The sequence below is a fragment of the Rhagoletis pomonella genome, unplaced genomic scaffold, assembly GCF_013731165.1.
Source record: "Rhagoletis pomonella isolate Grant_MI unplaced genomic scaffold, Rhpom_1.0 Rhpom_scaffold_00008, whole genome shotgun sequence".
NCBI classification, from domain to species: Eukaryota; Metazoa; Arthropoda; class Insecta; order Diptera; family Tephritidae; genus Rhagoletis; species Rhagoletis pomonella.
This window is the reverse complement of record NW_023458562.1, coordinates 24,283,760-24,307,021: the sequence shown is the minus strand read 5'-3', so window position 1 is coordinate 24,307,021 and position 23,262 is coordinate 24,283,760. Positions and strand designations below refer to the sequence as shown.

General features: G+C 34.5%; 1 protein-coding gene across 2 annotated transcripts in view; it reads left to right on the top strand.

Moving 5' to 3' along the window:
- The first annotated feature begins 1,444 nt into the window (after positions 1 to 1,444).
- The window catches only part of LOC118744488 (nitric oxide synthase-interacting protein homolog), a 160,667-nt gene continuing 138,849 nt past the window's right edge, over positions 1,445 to 23,262 (top strand). For both annotated transcript variants that reach the window (XM_036477530.1, XM_036477531.1), the window contains exon 1: positions 1,445 to 8,477. In XM_036477530.1, the coding sequence (XP_036333423.1) occupies positions 8,165 to 8,477 (313 nt within the window). In that variant the 5' untranslated portion in view covers positions 1,445 to 8,164. The remainder of the gene's footprint in view (positions 8,478 to 23,262) is intronic.

The following is a 23,262-nucleotide window of genomic DNA, read 5'->3' as shown; positions in this document are numbered from 1 at the left end:
CGCTGATATGAACTCTTATGACTTAAATAATAAAATAATTCAAATACATACATACATAAGTATGTGTTTATGTGCGCGCAAATGTGATCACATCTCATCATGTGCATTTGTGCACGAAAAAAAAGTAAAAGTTTTATTTCTATTGCTTTGTTTTTCTAATCACTCGTATCTGCGTCAGGTGAATGAGTTCAATGCATTGCACGAAAATTCCAATAAATTGCTACACTGTACGCTGCCGCTGCCGTTGCCGTCGCCGTCGCTGTCGCCAACGAATTGCCTAGGCATACAGACATACAAACACAAAAACACCGATTTTGTTCAGCTATATAGGCATACATATATATGTATATATGTATATAACATTTTTATTTTTTACTTGTTCTACAAGTAGACTTTTTCATTTTCTCAACTTTGCTGCCTTTCATTATTTTTGCTATGCCGCATTTGCACTTGTGCACACACACTTGCATACACACATTTTCACTCTAGCAAGAAAATAAAAAAGTTGAAAACTGCTGCGAGTCAGTTTGTCGGCGCAACAACAGCAAAAAAAAATCCCACAACATATACAAAAAAAATATACCTTTATGCCGGCGCAAAGCAAAGATGTAGTCGATTTTAAGAAGACAAAGGCGGTGGGTAGAGGGAAGGTTGGCAGAGTGAGAGTGCAGAAAAAAATAGAACCACACACCACTCTCACTGCACACCTAATTTGAAGACTACGTACATACACACGCACCTTGAAAAATAATACGAGTACCTCTATATACCTGCATAAGTCAACAAATACGAAAAACGAATGCGATTTTTGTTTGCGCTTGTAGTAGTGTGTGCATGTCTACTACCCAGCAAACACAGTTTCAAACATTTGTGAAAAATGTATTTCTCAATTTGATATTAAGTGCTTTTCTCAAATGATTCTCAAATTGAAAACGAGGTTTACATTTTATATTTGAAATTCTTTTGAAATTGAATAAAATTGAATTGAATTGAAAGAATAAAATTAAATTCAATTGGAAAAAAACAAAAATAGAAAAAAATATTCAAAGAGTGCATCAAATGCTTGCGCGGATTGAAGAAGCTGCAGCCCTTCAAGACGAACATATTAGAAATAACTTTATCTTAATTGTTTCTTTTTGTTAAGTATGTACATCGTGAAGAAAAAATAAATATGAAAGATACAATTCCTATAAAAAATTTTATTTCCACATTTGAAGTACAATTGATAAATAACCTTCGAAATTGATTTGAGTGTTAAGCATATTCTCAAATGGAGAACAAACTCCCCTTTTTATTAAGAAAACTGTTATTTTCAAATCAATGTGAAATCATTTTCAAACGTTTTGACATTTGAAGAAGGGCTTTGAATTCCAATCATTCTTAAATTTATATCAAACCTAATTGTTTTCTGGGTATATGTATGTGCTTTTGATGGTTGGCGTTCACCATAGTGTTAGTGCAGCGGTGTTGAAGTCGTGCATGAGCGGTGTGGCTGACTGCATCGGCATTTTTCATTCATTGCCGGACGGCATAGGCAAGTTGCGGTCGAGTTCAAGTTTGAGATACCTATGTAAACCTGCAAAAGTGAGAAAATGCGCTTGTGTGTGTGTGTATGAGAGAAAGAGAGATGCAACAGTGAAAAGTGTTGAGCGAGAGTGCGACTAGAATTGGCATGCAAAGAAGGGGGTGTTGGTTGAAAGTGGGGATTGGTAATTTGAAATCTGAAACTCCTAAGGTGATAAGTATAATTAATATCTACATAGGTGTTATATGATGTAATGTTATGCATTTTAATGCGATGTGATGTCATGTGATTTAGCACATCACTTTATTATTTTTTGTTATTTGGGTATGGTGCGTGCATAACGTGATGTGAATGTGACATTACATAAAATCGTTAGTAGTAGTGGAACTTAAGAAACAATTCCATGGCGTGATAAAAATGCGTTACTACAATGTGAATTTCCGCCGATGTGATGTGGAGATCTTGGGAAATTTCAAATTATGTTAAGTCCATACTTCGAGAGCTTAAAATCCTTAAAAATTGTATATATTTAGTTCATATCGCATAATGCTGACACGATTTGTGTACTTTAGTAAGGTGAAATTATTTGATACGTTGGTGATGTGATCTGATGCTGGCGTGTTATAAGGTTAATCGGAATTCGGTGACAAGGAAAACTATTCCAAAACATATATGTATGCATACATACATAAAACAACACTACTAAGAGATGTAGTGCTTAAGCTGTTCAGGTCTAGGTCCTCAACTAACGAAATAATCTAAGAGCGGACTGTTTGCTTGGTGTCGGCCTACCAAGTAATACCTAAGGACTCTTTCTGAGTCACTCATTTGCTTCCGTCAAAGTGTTATCTAGATAATGTAGGAATCTTCGACATTCTGTCACGCGACCCAGTAGATAGTTTGTCGGGATGTTGATTAAGATATAGTACTGATAGGTGAGGTTAGCTTGACTCATCCGTACGATCCCACATAGACCATTAGTTGATCCCTATTTTTACCAAGAAAATCGAAGCATATGGTTAAACCTTAGTCATCATGCATTTTTAGAAAGTTTTATGAGTTTTATAGTCCTTTGATATGCTGTTCCTTTCAGTGAGTAGAAGGATATTAAAGGGAGTTTCGAAATTTTTTACACAGTGTCGAGTTAGTTGCTGATGACCTATGGCACATCAGCACAAGTCTGTCAGCAGTCCTAAGACTTCCCACTTTATAAGCTGAGCAGATATTTAGTTGTTTATTTTTCGTCGTGATGTACGTGTTATAGCAAAGAAAGAGAATTCAACTTTAAAAGTGATGTCAGCTCGTGATGTAATATCATTTGAAGTTCCAAGGAATGTGTTTATACATAAGTTCGGGTGATGTCATAAGGCCTTGAGCGCCAGAGTAGCCTGTCTGCTAAACTTCTGCTGCTTTTTCTGACCTTCTGAATGACTGTCCCCTGACGTGGGCGATAAACTCGTTCAAACCCTTCAAATCTCCAGGACCGCATGGCATCATACCCGCGCAGCTGCAAAATGCTGCGGCGGTGCCGTGCCATTGGCTAGACCCCAATCTACGCGAACTGCGTAAGATACGGGTATATTCCCAGGGGTTGGAGGGTCGTCAAGGTGGGGTTCATCCCGTAGGGCGGAAAGAGTTCTCATGTGACCGCCAAGGATTTCCGGCCAATCAGTCTCTCATCATTTCTACTGAAAACGCTAGATAGGCTGGGTGACCTGCAAACAAAGAGCGTGATTCCTCGAAATCGCCTATCAAGAGTTCATCATGATTGTTGTAGTGGTAGGTCGGTAGAAACCGCTCTACAGGCAGACAGAGGCGGATAGAAGAAGCCTTCATTGGCCTGAAAAGGCGCTCGTGAAACATGATCGCCAGGTAAAGAGTGGCTATGTGTGGCATTGATGCGCGATCGTAAGGTCCTTCTGTCCGAGAGTGGACAGGGGGCGTAGAGGGCAATCCTCACACTCACAAAGCCACAGCTCTCACTTTTGGTGGGAGTTTTAACGGGTCACTGTCCAAATCGGTATGCACGCAGTAAGGCTGAGCATACTACCGGACCCCGTATATCGCAGTTGCCGCTAAGATGACGAGTTGGAATGACCACAATACCACCTCGTTAAGTGCCCAGCGTTTGCGAGGGTAAGGTTGAAGTACTTTGGCTCTCACATCCTTAGTAGCCCCGAGGAGCTCTGGGGCATTGAAATTAGCCGAATCCTAATTAAATATTCGGCTCGGGGCGTTTTATCTATTAAGTATTGGGTGGCGTTCAGAGTGTGGTATTACAGAGGAAAATATCCTAATTGTCCAAGCGAGTCCCCATTACACGGGGCTGCCACCAAACCTAACCTATGTATGTTTATATCAGTGGTACACACCGAGACGCAAATAGTCATGCGACTTGATATTGATGTGATGTGATATGAGGCGAAGAGATAACTTACTTGCCTGCCATATTTAAGAGTTTATTGAGAGCGAGGAGAGTTATAAAAGTGTTTGAGAAAAACGAGTGCTATTTCGCATCAATTGCGCTCAGGGCTTGAGCCAGTCACCCAATTATAATAGCAATAATAAGGCATTCCTACTCGACTTGGCATAGCGATACTATCAGCATTGGCGTCGTCGTCATTCATTCTAGCCACTTTGCGTGCTCACTTACAGAAACTCAACACACCTTAAACCTATACTAAATTTAATGAGCGGTAAAATGCATGTGTTGGAGAGAGCGCATCAGCTACACCAACACTTTGTTGTTAGCGGTCGGGGTGCACAAGGTGCAATTCAAATACGAAGTGTACAATGCGAATAACCGATAAAGCAAGCGACTAAAGAAAAGGTACATACTACAATTAGCAATGAAGAATAACGTAGAGAGGTGTAAAGTATTCGGTTATTCGATTAGTGAAGTGGCAAGTGGTGAAATGCGTTTAAAATGCAATAGTATGTATGTAAGCTGAAATGCCGATTGTGGGGCTGCGTTGGTGTAGGTGAGAGAAGTGCATACACCACGAAACAAAGCAATAAACAAAATGCTAAATGCAAACTGGGAAGAGTGTATTCATATAAAAGTCAAGAGTATACGTTTGTCTAAGTGTTGCGGAGCAGATACGAATATTCTGCCAGTAGTCGGCAGCTGTGGTGAATTGTGTTCACAAAAATATACTTCAACAACGGCGTTTGCGCTGCTATTTTGCCTTTTGCCTCTGTATCAACGTTTGCTGTTGTCTGCTCAAAAATCGCTTTCATTGATTTCAGTGTTTGTTTGGACTTCAACGTTAGCGGTGGATAATTCGGTTGATAATACGAACATATTCGCTTGTACATATATGTATATACACCAACTATATACGGCAGCGTAGAGGCAGAGGCGAGCGAGACCGCTTTTGAACAATAGCAAAATAGAAAAACGCTACACAGTGCTACGACTTTAGAATGAAAAAAAACATACCTACATAGTACATACTAAGTGCATAGTTGCATACATATGTATGTATGTACAAACATACAAAGTAACAAGTGCAAGCGAACATCAATGGTTTTTTATATGATGTTACGAGTGATGTACTAGAAAAAAAAGTTTAAAATTTTGAATATTCTTTCGAATACGGAAACCTGCAAAGAAAAAGTAGCTGAAAATTACCTGAAAGTACCTACAATTTTTGAAGACAAAAAAACCATAAAATTAAAACTAAATCAAACCAGCTTGAAAATAAAAGTAAGTGCCACCAGCAGTCGGGCGCCGTTGTTATTGTAAATATTCGACGATTTTTTCGAAAGTTTTCCTTTTACGCGAACGTTAGCTTGTGCCGCGGCGCGTTATTTGACGCGAATTAAAGCGCGAGCGGGTAGCGAGGCATATCTACATATATGCTAAACAACAACAGTAACAACTCGTTTGCAAGTGAATGCTAAATCAATGAGCAAATGTTAAGTGCAATTTTAACAACAACAACAGCGCCGTGCTGTTGAAAATTTTTACGACAGTTTTTATTTTTTTTATTTTGGTTCTAAAATTTACCACAAAAGTGCAATTTCAACGACAACAACTCAGTGTTTCGCGTGTGTGTGTGTGTGTGCGTGTGCCTGTGTGTGTACGCGCGCCTTCTAAACGAAATGTTTGTGTCTAACTATAGCTGCTAGTTTAGCTAGAACGCTGCGTGGCGCGCTTGTATCGCGTGGGAAAAGTGCATTTCCGCTTGTTTTCGAGCGCACTTTCAAAGTAGAAAATAAAAATAAGCACATTTTGAAAAAAAAAAAATAAAAATACATAATTGTGTGCGACTTTTGCTTGCATATAAATGCACGTGAAAACGAAATTTGCATGTGCACAAATGGCGTTTGGCATGAAGATGATTAAAATGTAAGTGATTTGCAAGCGAAAATAAATTTTTGAATTTAAAATTTTTTATGCAAAAAAATTTTTTTGTGCTAGTTAAAATTCACGAATAGTATACAGAAAGGCAAAATATAAATATAACGAAATTAAAAAAAGGAAATCAATCGCAAAAAATGTTGCAAATTTCAACACTTCAACACTTCAAATCCAATTTCGCTGTTGCTAAAAATGTGTGTTACTTGAATCCAAAAATACGCCACCACCAGAAACTAGCAAACATCGTAGCATAAGAGACAGTGTCAAAGCCGCATCAGCGGGCAAAAACGAAAAGAAATAAATTTCAGAAATTAATTTAAAAAAGTCTTGACGAAATGTACTTGCGTTCGTAAAATTTGCAAATTAACAGCAGAAGAAAACAGCAGCAGACAGTCAGCCAGCGTGTAGAGAAAGCGCAATCAGTGGAAGCAGGCAAGCAATCGATACTTAGCTGAAAAGGCAAACAAGTGGTGCGGCAAAGTGACAATATACATACATACATATGTATGCGTGAAGTTGGCCGAAGAAACAACAACAAAACACTGCCACAAAAAAAGGCACATCATGAAGTCAGTGTCGCACAAATGTAATAAGAATAAACAACAAAGACAAAGCACTCATACGCGCAGCAGCCGCGCTACGCACTTGCCTACTTGTCTTACTGCTGCCGCTTAAAGATCATAAGCCAGCAGTGGCATCATAACAATCGGCTAAAAGAATCTCGTGTCTGCTGCTGCCACCTTGCCTCAGCGCCTCTATATAGGCAACGTCGTTGTCTGCTGCTTGCAGTTACCGAAACAATAAAAATAACAGACGTACGTTGCTTGCCAACAGTCTACTTACATACATACATATGTACATACATAAACTGTGCTTTCTTACTTACTTGTATGCTGGTGTCGTCTTAAGCGCCACTGGCGTCTGAAACTTATATAAAAGTTAGATAGCAGCAGCAGCAGCATCCGACAGATACGTGGCTCGTATCAACCACCCACTTACCTACAAACCTGTCGATTGTGCGTGGCATGTGTCTGTGTGGTCGCCCGTCGTCGGTATCCCGAAGGTGCGTCTGGCATTTTACCCATATTTTCATGCTCGTCGTCTTGTTTTTTTTTTTTGGAATATCGACATAACTGCTGCGACTGCTGCATGTAACTGTCTGCTCAAGGTCTATTCAACAACAAGATGAACAACAACAATAAAAAGCTATTATATGCCAGCCAGCAATCATAAAAAAATAACAGCTGAGCTGCGCTGCGCCTGAACGAAAGTCTGTTGGTGTCCGTCTGGAGCCGAAACAAAGCAAGTGAAGAAGAAATTCTGCGTTTTTCTTGTGTTTTAGAAAACTTAGAGAGCAGGCAAAATAAAAACTGTGGCAAGCAGTGAAGACAAATAGCAATAAAAAAAAAAAGAAAATAGTTTTCCTCTTCTGCTCGATTGCGTCTGCAGTTATTCGTTTAACTGCGACGCCGCCTCCTCGGGGACACATTTGTATGCGTAAACGCAACTACAGCAGACAGTAAAGCCAGACCGTCAGCCAGCAATAGCGAAAACAAGCGCTTGGAGCGTTGCAAGAGATATGGCAAAATAGATTGGCAGAGGGAGGTTTCGGAAAAACTGTGGCTGTCTTTTGTTGGAGAGGAAGAGAACAAATAAATAGATACATGCTTGGCAGAGCACATAAATCCTGCAATAAAGATTAATTACACTACTACAGTTTAATACCATTTTTTTTTTGGTAACGGAGATTAAAAAAAATGGAGGCGGAAAAATAAAGAAAAGAAGAGCAAACTCGGCAGAATAAGCGAAATCACTAAGAAAACTTGGAATAAAATTTTAGAGCAATAAAAACTTCCAAGTCTTAAGAAATATTTGCTGTTTTCTAACATCAATTAGAAAATCATTCGGAGTAAACAATTAAAAAAGGAAACAGCACATAAAAGCTACTGCCTTTAGTTACAAGTCTTTATGCGCCGCGCACACATAATTTTCTGCCGGTAACCTGTCACCAGTCAGCACACAAATGTGTAACCCAATTTACAAAAAAATGGCCTTAAAATAAATTTAAACACACAAGTTAAAAACAACCATTTATTTTAAAAATAAATTTTTAATTTAAATTTGCACAAAATTTAAACCTACAACACCTCATCTACAAAGCGTACTTGAAATTAGTAAACAAAAAAACCAAAAAACAAACCTACAACCAAATCAGGCTACCTTCAACAAACAAGTACCGAAAAGCGTTAAATCCCCCCCAAAAAAAAACCTAAATGGATTTATATTGCTATCAACCGACGCCACCTGCCTCACTCATGGATTATCCCGTTGGACCGCATCAATTACAAAACACCAACGGCATTGGCATCAATAATACCAATGCATATTTCGCCAACATTTATACGAATGGTGGCGGCAACAACAGCAACAACAATACTAATAATAGTAACAACAATAACAGCAGTAATCATTATAATCATCATAGTAATAGTGATAGTTCATCGGTGGCGACAACCACGACGACAGCAACAAATTTTGGTGATTGCATTGGATTGGAGCGAGCATTCGATTTCTACAGCGATAGAGGTGAATATTCAAGCATACATACATACACTTATTACACTATTTATAACCGTATGTATGTAGTTAAGTATTTTTTGTGAAAGTTTTTTATACGCAAAATTTTAGTGCATTTTTGATGCAAACATTGAATGAGAGAAAATTTTATGGAAATTGTTAAAAATTCATGAAAAGCGAGAAAAACAAACGAAATGCACTTAAGCCGCGTTGGCATGCAGCAGCAGTTGCATGCGGCGAATTAGCGTAATTGTTTTCCAATACACTTTTGAAATTAGCTGGCAAGCGATGAAATACATACATACGTATTTTCATTTATTGTAGCTGTTGGAAAGTGTATTTACTATTTTTTTGTTCAGCTAAAAGTATTTGCGAGATAGTTTTGCATCTGTGAAATGCTTTTATATCTGTAGGATACTTTTTTATCTGTAAGATACATTTGCATCTACACCCAAATAACAGTATTTTAACATTTATAAAAGGGTTTAGAGGCACATACAGTAAGCGCTGTCGTTAGCTGCATTTTATTTAGATACATTTATGAATGTAGTTTGACTTATTAAAAGTTAAGCAAACAGCCTAAGGTCCTAAACACGATCTCATGCAAGTCCATATCGGGCTTATCAATACAAAAAATGCGATTTTTTTTCTCGTGCATGAAATCCATTCTTGAATAGCAACTTTCTATGCTTTTGGAAACCCTTTCTAATTTTGTACATACTTGTTGAAATTTGTTTGCTTTTTCTGTAAGATTTCGAAATTGTAATTTAAAGCTTTTGCATAAGAAAAGGTTTACGAGATACTTTTTTTTAAATAATTGCTACAAATATTTGTTGTATCTCAAAAATGCTTTTTATTCGCTCAAGTTTTTTACTCAATTTAAAAACGGAAAAAATTGTTTATGTACATACCAACACAATAAGCAAGCGTTTTCGTAATTGAACTGCAAAAATTCCTTTACTTGGCAGATACATTTGTATTCTCAAAATTAGGTGCAAAGGTACTAAAAAATGAATTTTACGCCGTAGCAACCAGTTTAAGCTGTTACGCCAAAGTATCTGCAAGATAATTTTATGCTTATGAGATACTTTTGTATGTATCCGTTTAAATAGGTGGACTTGTGTTTAATAAGTTGTAGTACTTAGTACAAAAACATTGCCATTAGATAATAAAGTTAGCAAAAAATTAACTCTTTATCTAATTCACATCAACGAAGTTTATAAAATTAGCTTCCAAATTTCGTTAAAAAAAATGGCTGTTAGATACTTTTTCTACTCTTAGCTCAGCGATTAGATTTGAAACCTATTACTGCAACTTTTGCTTAGATGGTTATTGAATAAAGCAAAAAAAAAAAACTTTATTAAGCTACGCATGAAAGTAAAAATAGTAAACTTTTATGTGGGGGTTTTTTTTTGGAATCAACACAAAAGCTTTCCAAGGCAATGTAAAATTAAATAAAAAAATGTAACAAAACTTTTAGCACTGCATTGGAAGGAAATTAAAAGATATTAATACTATAGCTAAAACACACACTATTTTTTCAACAAATAACCCAGTCGATTATTGAAATATCCCATATTTCTTATAGACTAGCTTTTCTAGCATTTTTTGTAGTTTCAGTGCATTTCGTTTGCGTTTTTAACATTATTTTGGCAAAAGTTATTTTATTATCCACATATTTCAAACAGTTAAAAATGCATTACTTAATTACTTACTTAACAATATATATTTTCCCCTATATTTAATGTACTAAATTCTTTCTTAAGTCCTTCAATTGGTTGACATTTTCTACTTTTAGTTTCTTTTCGATTTTTAAATAGAACGCATAGGATTTTGAATCATGATTCAATAACACAAGGTTGTGTAATTTGTGACAGCTAAAATTTGACACTCCTTTATCTAGATTTTTATTTTGGAAGTAGGAGAAAGGCAAAGAATGTGATCGCCTTGTAAAATATGTATTATTTATTCTATGCGATTTTGCAATATATTTGGTGTTTTAATGGAAACACTAAACAATACATAAATATGTGCATTTTTGATTTAAGTTATTCATCATTTCCTGGAACCGATCGTTAAGCTATGCAAAAACGAAAACTGCAGATCAATAGGACTTTTTATGCTCATTTCAACCATGCCAAAATTATTTGGCGCAAGTAAAAAAATCAAGACGTTCTAGAAGGTTCAGTTTTTAAATTTTTTAGATATTAATATCTTACGAACTGTAGGTATAACCGATAAAAAAACTATACGCCACCATAAAGATAATTAATTTGTCTTTCAGCTGGTGTACATAATTTATAGCTTCTTGTATTTTTAAACAAAAACCACTAAAAAACGAACAAATGTTATATTTTCATGAAATAATCTTTTTTGAAAAAAAAAACTGAATAATTCATGGTAAAGAAATTTATATTATTTAGAAAGTACACGTTATTATCTTTAATTCGATAATACATATTTTATCATGATGTACTTTTGGGTTTCAACAATTCAGTGATAATAAAAAATACAAATAAACCTCTTATATCTTCGTTATTTTTTGCCTGCGCCAAATAAATTTGGTATCGTTGTAATCAGCGTAAAAAGTTCTATCTACCGGCATTTTTGGTTATTTTATAGCTAAACGGTCGCTATTCTACACTTGTTCTAGAAAATTACGCACACGAAGGTGATGCCAACGAGTATTTAGTATGACGAATTTTTGGTTCTACTACTAATATCACTAGAACCTGTAGAGTAAGCAACATTCTGCACAAGTAAAGGAGCCGATTTTATGTGTGGGAGCGAGAAGACTGTTTTATTACAAAACCTTTCTATTATTGAATCATGATTTTGAATAATTGTTTTAAAAAATATATTTTTTGCACAATGCCTTCCATTTTCAATACCCAATTTATTTGTACATTGTAGTTTTGTGTTATTGGTTAGTTGAAGGTTGGTGCTCAGCTTTTAGTTTTTGTGATTTTTTTTTTGGTATTCTTACTGATAGCTTATAGCTAGCTTGAATACAAAACAAGAAAAAAAAAATATTTAAAAATAAATATCTATTGAATTTTATCGCAAACAAAATATTATTTCTTTAATAAAGCTGGCAACTGGTTGGTTTGTTGTCATTCGAATTACCTACTCAGGTTTCTTGCTTAGCAATAAAATATGCATCTTGCTAGCCATAAATTTTTATTTGATGTTATTAGTTAGCGGCGCTGTGGAGTAGTGGTAAGCAGTGCGCGCTTTCACTCCGCAGGGTCTGGGCTCAAGCCCTGGTCAAAGCAACAACGCAAAAATATAGAAAAAATATTTTTTCTAAACAGCGGTCGCCCCTCGGCCGGCAATGGCAATCCTCCGAGAGTACTTCTGCCATGAAAAAAACAGCTTCTCATAAAAATACAATCGCCGTCCGGAGTCGGCGTTAAACCGTAGGTTGCCGTACCCTTTGTGTGACAACATCAAGCCGCACGCCCCAAATCGGAGGAGAAGCACGACCAACCACTAACGTATGTGTAAGCGCCAAACTATTATTATTATTATTAGTTAGCTATTTTTTATGTTTTTGGAGTTCGTTAGCAAACTTTCATAAAAGAAGGTGGCCAATATCTGTAGTTCTTGATAAGGCAGATGATTAAAATTAATTTAAAGAAAAACAATTTCACTCGATCTATACAAAACACTCATTCGAGAAATAATTAAATTAACTAGATACATTTTTTTACCTTTAAGTATATTCTTAAGTAAACAAAGAAAAATTATATAATATTTCGATTTCGTTTTTATCCATATTTATGCGTTTAACGGTATGCGCTCACTGATTCAAGTAATTTTTTTTCAATGGTGATTCATTGAAGAACAGGGGTTCCACTCTGTAATGCGATACGACAGAGAAATGCCATGCGATATGCAATAACCCCTGTATATTACTTACGATGTGTTTGCGCGAATGCGAATCATTTGTTTTCGCATCGCAGTACAGAGTAACCCCCAGGGCTTTTTACTATATCTACTTCGGTTTTCTTTAATATCAAAAAGTTCCTCAGTTTTTTTTTTTTTTTGTTAAGCCTCGGTTATAAGGACCTCGATTGGTTCGTTGATTTCTTGTTGCGGCTCTTTTGTATCCCTCAATTTTCCTCAGTTGATCATATATTAATGGTTATTGGGAGCCTAGCCATCTCATCAGCTATTTCGTTGCCTTCATTGTTGTTATGTCCAGGAACCCAGTGGAGAGATGCCCTAGCGTAATTCTGTGATCCTACACATTTATGGCCAATTATGGTCAACATTAATTGGTCCTAACACTTTCAATACCGCTTGGTTTCAGCTTATTGGCTTTCCCTTACAGAGATTTACTATTTTGTACATCAGAAGCAGCTTTCTATACGGAAAAGATCTCCGCTAGAAAAGGACTGCAGTCATTAGGTAGACAACATGGTTGCCTAATCTGCTAGTGCTCCAATTAGATACACGCACCAACCCATATTTCTACATATCTTTGAGTAAACAGTTAAGATGGCAATAGCTTTATTTATCGTTGGTGGGCCAGCATCGAGTAGAGGACGATAGATTCGACACTTCCTTGACTTAGATTCATAGTGTTCGCGCACTACATTCCCGATATGGGATTGGCTAGGCAGCCACGTACTCTTCTCTGCTGTGTTACGCTGCTAGCACACTTTGCATGCTGCACGAAAAAAGCCTTTTTCTCATGTTTTCAATAACTTTCGAAGCGTTTAGTTCCCAGGTGCATCGTTTGGAGCTAAAGACTTTTTAAAGATTTAAAAAAGACCAAAAAGGTCATAGCTGAAGTGAAAACTGCTTGTTGCATCTTTTTGAATGGAATCTGATGTTCACGATTTTTTTGTAAAAGTACGCTTTAACTAGTTTTTCACGAAACCCATTTGTTGTGACTTCTTACCGCGTATAAAATTTCTAACAGCTCTTGATGCGATGTGGGATTTTGGTATCTTGTCAAGAACCATAACCTTAGCTTTCTGGAAACTTTTCCGAGCTTTGGTTTTTTTATCTTGTTTATGCATGTGATATTCGGATAGGACTGGGACCTAGTGCAAATACAAATTTCTTTTAATCTTAATTAATTTTCTTTTTACTTAGTTGTTTCTGCGACTTTTTTGTATGCCACTGCGACCGTATTGTGAATTGCAGATAAGTTCAATTGCTTGGAAAATAAGCTGACACAGCTATTTACTTCCCTCTACAGCCTAAATCAAAATAGTATATGCGTGCTTTTTATCTTGAACCTATACATGCTTATATAGTACACAATTAACCCCACATAAGAGCAAATGAAAGTGAGAAAGGACCTCGCGTTGTTTTCGCCTTTTTATATACACAATAAAGTTTTAGAAGTGTTACAAGTGTTCCTTAGGAAACTATGCAAAACATAGAAAAACTCGAGGAATAAAAAACCACAATTCTGTGTTTAGCACACGGTTCGGTCGGCATTTTATTACTTTTACTTCTGATATGATTAACTAAATCAAAATTTTTTTTATATGTATGACTTGCTGGGACATTTCTTATTTTATTTAGTTGTGTGTGCATATGTATTTGCGTAATTTCTTTCACCATTGCTGGTCCCATCGCGCATTCTAGAGTCAAGCATTTCTTCTGAAAACATTTCGGTCCCCTTTGTAGGCTGAGTAGCTCCATAAAGTATTGGGCAGACATGTTTTGTTTGTTTTTTTGTTTGGTACATACATACATACATTTTGCTGTGGTCAATATTTTTTTTTCGTATTTCTTTTACTATTTTCCCTACCATTGTTGTAAGTCGTTAAACTATGTGCATATACATATGTGCGTTTAACGTTATTTGCTTTCCTATTCTTTCGTTTAGTCATTCAGTCGTTTCGTCAGTTCACTAAACTATTATTGGCTGGTTAATACTCTCTTATCGTTGAAAGAGCAAAGAAAAAATATTCAATGTTCATGTTAAGCAAATGGGCAGAAGGAAGGCGACGCTGATAAAATACTATACACCCCGTGTCAGAAGTTCAGGCATATTTTAATTTTTTTTTTTTGTTATTTAGTTTTAGTTATTTAAAAGAAAAAATATGGTTTATTCTTTAACCACTTTAGGACAAAGGGAAACATGTTTCCCAAAAAGTTTTCCTATTTGCTATATTTATATCATAAAATTTTAGAACTAATTGTTTTTACCCAAACTAGAAAGTACTAGAAAAATTTATTACAAATTAGAAAAAAAATGTAAATCATAAAATATAAAAAAAAATACACCTGAGAGAATAATGTTTCGAAAAGGGGAGTTTTAGGAACAACGAGTAATTTTAAAAAGTTACTGGGGGGAAAATGTAGGAAAAAAATATTGAGGGTATTTGTAATTTTTTTTTTTACCATTTTTTTAAGATAAAATCATTTTTTTAACGACTTCAAATATAAGAGAAGGTTCTAGGCTTACGGTCCCGGTAATTTTCGACGATTTTTTATACGGAGGAAAATGAGCTTTTAGCACTTTATTATACAAAAATTTTTTTTTAACCTAATGAAGAAGCTTGCAAAATTTGTTAGAAAATAAAAAAAATAACTAAAGTTAAATAAGAAAAAATTGAATCGTTAAAACCTGGTGCACTTATGATTTTCACATGGGTTATATACTAGTTGAAATCCTTGAACCAAGCAGTTAGTTTATGTGATAATTTGTCTGCCGTTTCGCCTGGAACACAAAGCACTTGTGTAATTATTTATGTTGCCTTTACTTATAACCTCGCCTCTTTTTGTTTGCCTAATTCAATTTAGCTCTTCTTTTCTAAGCTTCATGCCTTGAAGTAGTATTTTTGCATGGGTCCCATAGAGTTTTCTCCTACCTCTATTACCACCACTTTTTTATCTTCTCTCTCTCTTCTTCGTTTCTATTAAAACCCACTCATTTTTTTGTGGCTTTATTTCGTATAAAAAATGCCAACGTTAATTATTTATCACCGCCGTTGAGGATACATTTTAATTACTTGCAATATTTAATCACCTCTTCCTTGCTCTCACCAAGCAGGTTTACTTAGTTGTAAGTGGCTGTATTTTTGTCGCTGCTTTCGTTTAATCTTTCACTTACTTTCAATTTGTCTTAACCACAAGAATTCCACTCGTGCACGCCCAAGTGTTTAACTTCAAAAAGCTTTGTGCAAAAATTATCCATGTACATATGTATGTATGTATGGTCTTTCGGTGATGCGCATACGCCATGTCGACCTCCACGAAATTCTGCTCCTTTTTTCAGTTTTTCTTATCATATCTTAATTTTTACTTGTAAACTACTTAGATGCTGTGCATAAATAAAATTTACTATAACTTTTTTGCTAAAATTTCGCTGACTGGTATAATGACTTTGGGAATTTACCACAATGGCTCTGGGAATTCGCTGAAGGCAGTCACCCCCTGGCATTGCCATAGTAACCGACGACGGCAAAACAGGATAAGCAAAATGCTTAAAGGACGCCGTTTTTCTTTTTTTCTTGCTGGTTTTTATTTGCTTGAATCATTACTTTTATTGCTTTTTCTAGTTTGGCTTGCGCGCTTGCTTCGTTCAACTAAGCAGCCATCCTTTCGCTGTTTTCTTTGTTAGCGCTGCTTGGCGTTGTTGCTACATTTTAATTATAATTAATGAATTCGTTGCGGTAAAAGGGTTGGGTGTTGCGGTGTTGTGGGGTTGGGTATTCTTTAAGCGTTCGTGTACAACGCCTTAATCTCCGCTCTTGTTGTGTTGTTGTTTCTATTGCTATTGCTTGCGACGTCTAAACGCCTAACCGCTAACTGCTGTTTGACATTTGCTTTTCGTAATTTGGCACTTGCGGTGTGTTGCCTTGATTTACTAGCCACAAGCACAAGGCGTGCTATCGTTAAAACTTTTGGCGCACAGTGTACGATTTTGGAAAAAAATAGGGACCAAATAAGATATCCCAGGAACGAGAAGAGATGGCGAAATAAATTTAAAGCTTTTGAAATGCGGAATAACAGTCTCGTGGGATAAAGGAGTTCTCAAATATAATTGGGTTTCTATTTTTTCCTTTCTTTTACCTGAAAACAGTACGCAGTGAACTTTTTTTAAGGTTTCAAATGAAGAACTTCATATCTATAGACACATATAGGACCATATATCGTCGGTGATACTGCAAAACGGTCTATGGCTATTAGTACCTTTGACACTTAGATGGTATCTTACTTGCACCGGTATGCATCTGCAAATCTTTACACCCTAATAAAAGAATGACAAAACTGTCTACCTTTGGCCGATGAAGATTAACTATTGTCAGAAGCGATCATATACAGCTAAAAGATCAATTAAGCACCAGAGGTAATAAGTGACATAGAACGTTTTGCAGTATCACCGACGACATGGTCCCAAGAACCGAAAAACGCAAGTTCATTACAAGCGGTTTTTAGGCAAAAAATAATTACAGGATTTCACCAACACCAATACACATCATTTTACCTTTGAAGACAATTTTAGAGATCAGTTTGAATGAAAAATTACCTTGACCTCAACACCGAACTTCAAGATTAAAATTTTAAAATTCTTTTCTTTTCTTGGTCAAACACAATGAATTAAAAAAACAAATAAAAAACTTAGTCGTTGTGACCAAGGTCTACTTTAGGCAAGAACAGCTAAAATATGTGCTTAAAACATTGGAAAAGTTCATTCCATACTGCTTTCAGTTTAAAACAGTTTAAATTTCAAGATAATTCTTTATCCAATGAGACTATTTTGCATGAATTCTGCATATCTAAAGCTTAAAATTTACTTCGCTATCTCTTCTCGATCTCGGTATATTTAATTGTTTCACTTTTTTCCAAAATCGTACACTGTGCGGCTTGCAAATGTATTCTTTGAATGTAGTGGTGCGCCCCGAAAAAATGGTTACTTATACGCCGTGTGGTTGTCTACCGTCTACCAAGTCATTCCTGCCTACCCATTTCATGTACTTACTCTCCTTCTGACTTGTCGTTGCTTGTTTTTTGGTATTGCTTACATGTTGTTGGTTGTCTTCTTCTCTCCAGAGACTGCTCATTTTCCTCGCTGTGCTGATACCATCACCGGCTCACTCTAGACTGCTACTTATCGCTGCTTTCCACACTCCTTGGCTTAATGGCCCTTTGTTTCTATGTTGGCAAGCAGCCATTTTTTATTGCTTTTATGGCTCAGCATTCAACACCGCGGGTAGGCTCCTGATTATTATTCTTTCTTTTTTTCGTGCCGTTTTATTTTCGCGTTTATTCGCTCTTCTACATGATTATTAATAACTTTCTTAAATGCAATTTTAAAGCGATAGCAAAAGACAATAACAAGTACTACTGCAACTATAAAAATAACAAAAGCAAAAACAATCATAATTGGTGTTTTATCAATGAGCCTTTGACAGTGATATGTCTTGAAAGTTTTAGCAATGCTTTTTTTTTATGGGTATAAAGCCTTTTTATTGAAATGTTTACTACTTGGAAATTTGTATGTTTTGAAAGATATTTAAAACCGCTACATGGAAAAGATAAATATGCAGGTGTACTGTGTGTAAATTTATCCGATATCACGTCTACGAAAAGTAATTTTGACCTCGACGACTTCTTTTTTAAGATACCCTTTCAGCTGGAAAAGGATTCCTGCGAAAAAAGTCAAATTACTTAGTCAAAGATTAACAGACATAACACTGACGAGGGAGGAAACCTATACACTGCCTGACGACAAACGCCTTTCACCATGCAGGTATACCGTTATCTTCTTGCAAATCATGGCGTAACATAATTTTTTCGAGCAGGCAAAAAAAGTTGCTCACTTGTAGAATCAACCTATTAATCTGGCGCAGCTTTGACAAACAAGGTACAACTCAAACTCATTCGCTCGTCTAGTACTAAGTTAGAAAATACAAGACAAGCACTGGTATCACACTTTCGAAAATAAATGAAAAAAAAAACATCGATCCGTTCCTTGAACACTTTTCAGCAAAGAGCAAAATATAAAAGTACTAGTTTAAACAAGTTTTACGAATTTATTTCCATTTTGCTTACTCAGCCATTCCATGAGCAGTTACGTATGTATTTATTTAGTTTTTTTTTTGCAGCACTCTACTATTGACATCATTTCTTTGTCGGTTGTCATAAATTTTCTTGAAAAATTTACATATTTGTCACTGCTAAAATGATAGCCGTAAAATGGAATATGTGCATATAAAATAGATTTACGTGCATATTTGTCCATTATTTTCGAGCATTGATTAGGGGCTGTTCAGCCGAATATTGTTTTGCAGGGAAATGCGATTGAAGTGGATGTTGCCGGATTCTTACATATGTAAATATGTATCTACATATGTATGTATGTATAGGTAACTACATAGATACGGTATAAGATTGAAATTTGATTAAAATATTGGTCTGTGATCGCCTGTTTGTCTTTGACTTTACGATTGAGATCAGTATTTAAATGAGATATTTCTAAAAATAAAAATTCAAAACCTAACCTCTTATAGTTATTTTATACTTATTCTTGTTTTTTATCTTTAAAAGTTTTTTCCATATCCTATTGAACTTTGATATATTTATTTATGTATATTTTTTAAACCTTTAATTTTTTTTTATATTTTTTGCTAATATAATGCTAAAATTATATAAAAAATTCGCCCATCTGGCGATTTTTGGTAAACTCCATAAATCCTTTTGATTATTGTTGCGTAGGTTAAAGAGGTGTTAAAAGAAGATTTGCGGGTCTCAGGGGGTTGTGGAATCGCCACGATCTTGGAAATAAGGGTGTAAAGGTTTTTCGCAATTTACATCGATATCGCTTATCTTTCCGAAAAAACTCAAGAATACATTTTTGTTGGCCGAAAAAGTACCAGCATTTTTGTTAATGTTTTTTTTTTCTCTCAATAAATAACGCTCGCAGATTTATTTCTTCAAGGAAATTAACAGCAACAGCAAAGTTATTTTTCAATGAATAGTAATAATGGAAAACATTTTTTGTAATTTTTCTTGAGAACTGCAGAAGCCTTTAAAAAAGTAAAAATACTATAAAAATTTTAATTTTTTTTTAATATTTAATTTTTTTTAAGTACTGTAAGTACATATGTACATACATACAGAGGTCGAAAAATTATAGTCACATTTTGACAAGTCGTAACATAATATTTTTTTCAATTATTAAATTTTGGTTTATTTTTTATGAAAATATAGTTCATTCTTTAACAAACCCCGTGTAAATCCAGATTTCGAACTTTGTGCAATATTTAAAAATATTTAAACAACTTTAGTGAAAATTACGAGCTTATTTAATTAGATTTCTCAGAAATATTTTGAGTACGTGGTTTTGTAGCCAATTGAATTCTAGTAAAATAATTTACAAGTTTCAAACAGTTAAAATTATTGGTTCTTTATAAAAATTTGTATTTTGACGAAGATTTTATGATTTTCTTCTATATAAAAATTAACTGTGTGCATTCGTTTTATGGAATGAAGTAAGACAAAAAAATCGACCGTATCAATCACAAGACACAAAACTCTTCAGATCTCGACGAATTCGTAAAAAATATATATATATTTTTTTTTTTGGAATAGTGGTATCATCTTTCAAAATAATTATGTTTTGAATATAGTTAAATAAGTGCTATTTTAATGAAATTTTTAACTTTTGGGACAAAATCTGATTGTCAAAGGTCAATGAAAAAGAAATATTTTAAAAATTACCTTTAGTTTTTTTGTTTAACTAATTTTATTTTTATTTTTAATTTTTTGTCTAATATGTACCATAAAATTGGTAAAAGACAGAATCCCAAATTTTTTATTTCTTATTTTTTCAATATTCAAAATTTGTCTTTAAACCTACACGTACTTACATATCTGAATGTATGTATAACTACACTTGTGGTCAGCTGATTAAGTCAAGAGATATTTTGACTAGTTTTCTTTTGTTTATTTAATGTATATGTTTTTTTTTATAAATGTGTATCACTTTACCTAACCAGCGCCACATAAATACACATTTCAAACGTCGTACAAAAATTATGACAATTCAACAAACCACTTACTTTAGTACCGAAAAATTTTGAACTTTTTATTCAGATTTTTTAGCAAAATTGTGGATATGCAGTTTTATAGCTTATTGCGAATTTCAAGACGCTAGGCTAAACGCTGATGGTGCTAGGCATTTTCTCCAATACAAACGAAACCGACGGGCATATTTTATATGGAAGAAAATGCACAACACCATCAAGGAAAAAAATTATTAAAAATCAACGCGATTTTCTAGCGCCTTGAAATTCGCGCTTTAACTTACTAAAATTTATGAAGCTACAAAATAAATGAATAAAATGAATGAATGAAAAGTTTAAAATTTTGGGTGCAAATGTAAAAGTTTGTTGAATTTTCATAATTTTTGTACGATGTTTGAAATGCAGCGCTAATTAGGTAAAGTGCTAGACTTTTATAAAATAAAATATAAGCATTAAATAAACAAAAGAAAAATAGCCAAAGCTAGTCAAAATTTCCTTTGACTTAATCAGCTGACCACAAGGGTATGAAAACTAAAAAGGTTTCATATATAAAATATTTAATCTGTTAGAAAATAAAATTTTTAAAGCTATGAAAAATTTAGATATATTCTGCAATTTGTAAGTCATATACATATGCACATACATTTAAGCTCTTAATATCAAACTGTCCCCTATTTCTTCTGAATTGCTTTCATTTTAATCACAAAGCCTTACAGCAAACAGATTTTCTGCGTATACATAAATATCTTTTCTTGCTCGTTTCTCCATTTTTTTCTGTAAATACATATTTCAAAGAAAGTAAATATATACACATGTTTTTAGTCATCCTGAGTGCGCATACATATGTCACCACCCGCTGCTTGCAAAGTCCAAAACCATTAAGTGAAAATATAAAAAATACATGTATTTATTTACAAATACATACATACGTAGTACCCACATCTACGCTATTAAAATTGGAAAGCCATTCATCTTCAACAGAAAATTGACTATTAATTTTCAAGCCATAAATGTTTTCTTCGATGGAAATATATTTCTGTGAAGCCAGCTTCATTGTTAATGTTTGAGGAAATTTTCTCATTCCTAATTTCAAATGCATACAATCGACGCAAATTTGTTTTCGATTTAACAGCTTCAAAGACACTTTCCAGCAATGTGCGCTGCCGTAGGTCATAGGAATATGTTTTGGTTTCTAGTCGTAAGCAGATCTGTATGAAATTAAGAATGGAATACATGGCGATAATATACATAAATATATATCTACATACATATGTAAATACTGTTGAAAAAAGCTTACTAACTCTAATCAAAAGAAAACGTTAGTTAAATTTTTGTTATGGTTTTATTTCTAATAATAAAGATTTTGAGTGTATTTCTACTAAGAAAAATCTTTTCATAAAAATCCATCTGCCGTACAGCTGTAGGTCCTTCCATTTCTGTTAGTAACATCAAGACGCGCATTAGAGGAGAATCCAAAATCCATCGTGAACCTAGACTATAGATTTTACTCCTTTTCAAATGTTTGATTGCATCACATATTTTAATAGTTTAGCATAAACTAATCTAATATATACATATACAAAAATTGTAACAAGCCGATGTCTCTACATACATTATAGATATTGAATCAAAATTTTAATTTTATTAGAGCAATTTTAATTTTATTTTTAGAATTTTGGTTTGTCTGTCTGTCCGTTTGTCTGCATGTTTGTACGCGCATCACTCGAAAACTAGTTCATTGAATTGAATGTAGTTTTCACCGATGCCATGCTAAAGGTCTAACTATAATATAGTGTTGCCACCTATTTGAAAACTGCAGTTTAAGTAAATTGATAAGATAAAGTAAATATTGAAACATGCTTGTAAAAAAAAAAAAAATTAAGAAAGCTTATAGCCAAAAATATTATTGTGGAAGATTGCCACCTGTTTGAAAATTTAATTTGCTTTAATTAGTAAGATAAATGACATATTTCAGTATGGGTATCAAACTAAAGACGTTTAGTAAATTTTACTGCCAAAGATATTTTTGAAGAGTGCTGCCACCTGTTTGATTCTATTTTTTTTTTCAATTAATAAAATGATATAATGAGATATTACAATATGGATATCAGGTTTAAGAATTTTTATTGCCAAAACTATTTTTGTAGCGGGTTGCCAACTATTTGAAAAATTTTATTCGGTTAAAGCGATAAGATAAAGTAAATACTGAACTAGCCTACCTTTGAAGAAAGTACACGATAAGTAGAATCGAGTTATACAATTATAAAGCTCTTCAAACACTTTAGGCTAGGAATTTGCTAGTTTTAAATGATTTTCTGGGCGCCTAAAAATAATTATCTTTTCCTTTCATACAGCTTAAAAAGTGTTGCAATGCATTATGTTATGTATGTCACATTTGTGTTTTGTGCTTATATCACTTATCTAGATACTTGTTTACTGCTGAAAATATACTACTCTAATGTAATTGCAACACCTAAGCTGTGTAAGCTGTGCAAAATCACGTAATTCTTTTTCAGCGGGAAAAGCAATAACGTAATATTACGTTTAAGGTACCCATAATGACGACAAAATTTCTGCATAACAAATAAAAGTACCCACACTATACACATCTGTATTTATACACAGAACTGCTAAAGAGCGCCTTGGTTGCGATGTCAGCCAGGCATCTTATTGTCACTGCACTTACTCACCCTCTATGTTCATATGTATAAATATCCTTCGACTTCTCGTCCTTTGCGCTGCTACATATCTACCTGCTACCAGCCGAGAGTCATGTGTTTCCAATCTGTTGTTGC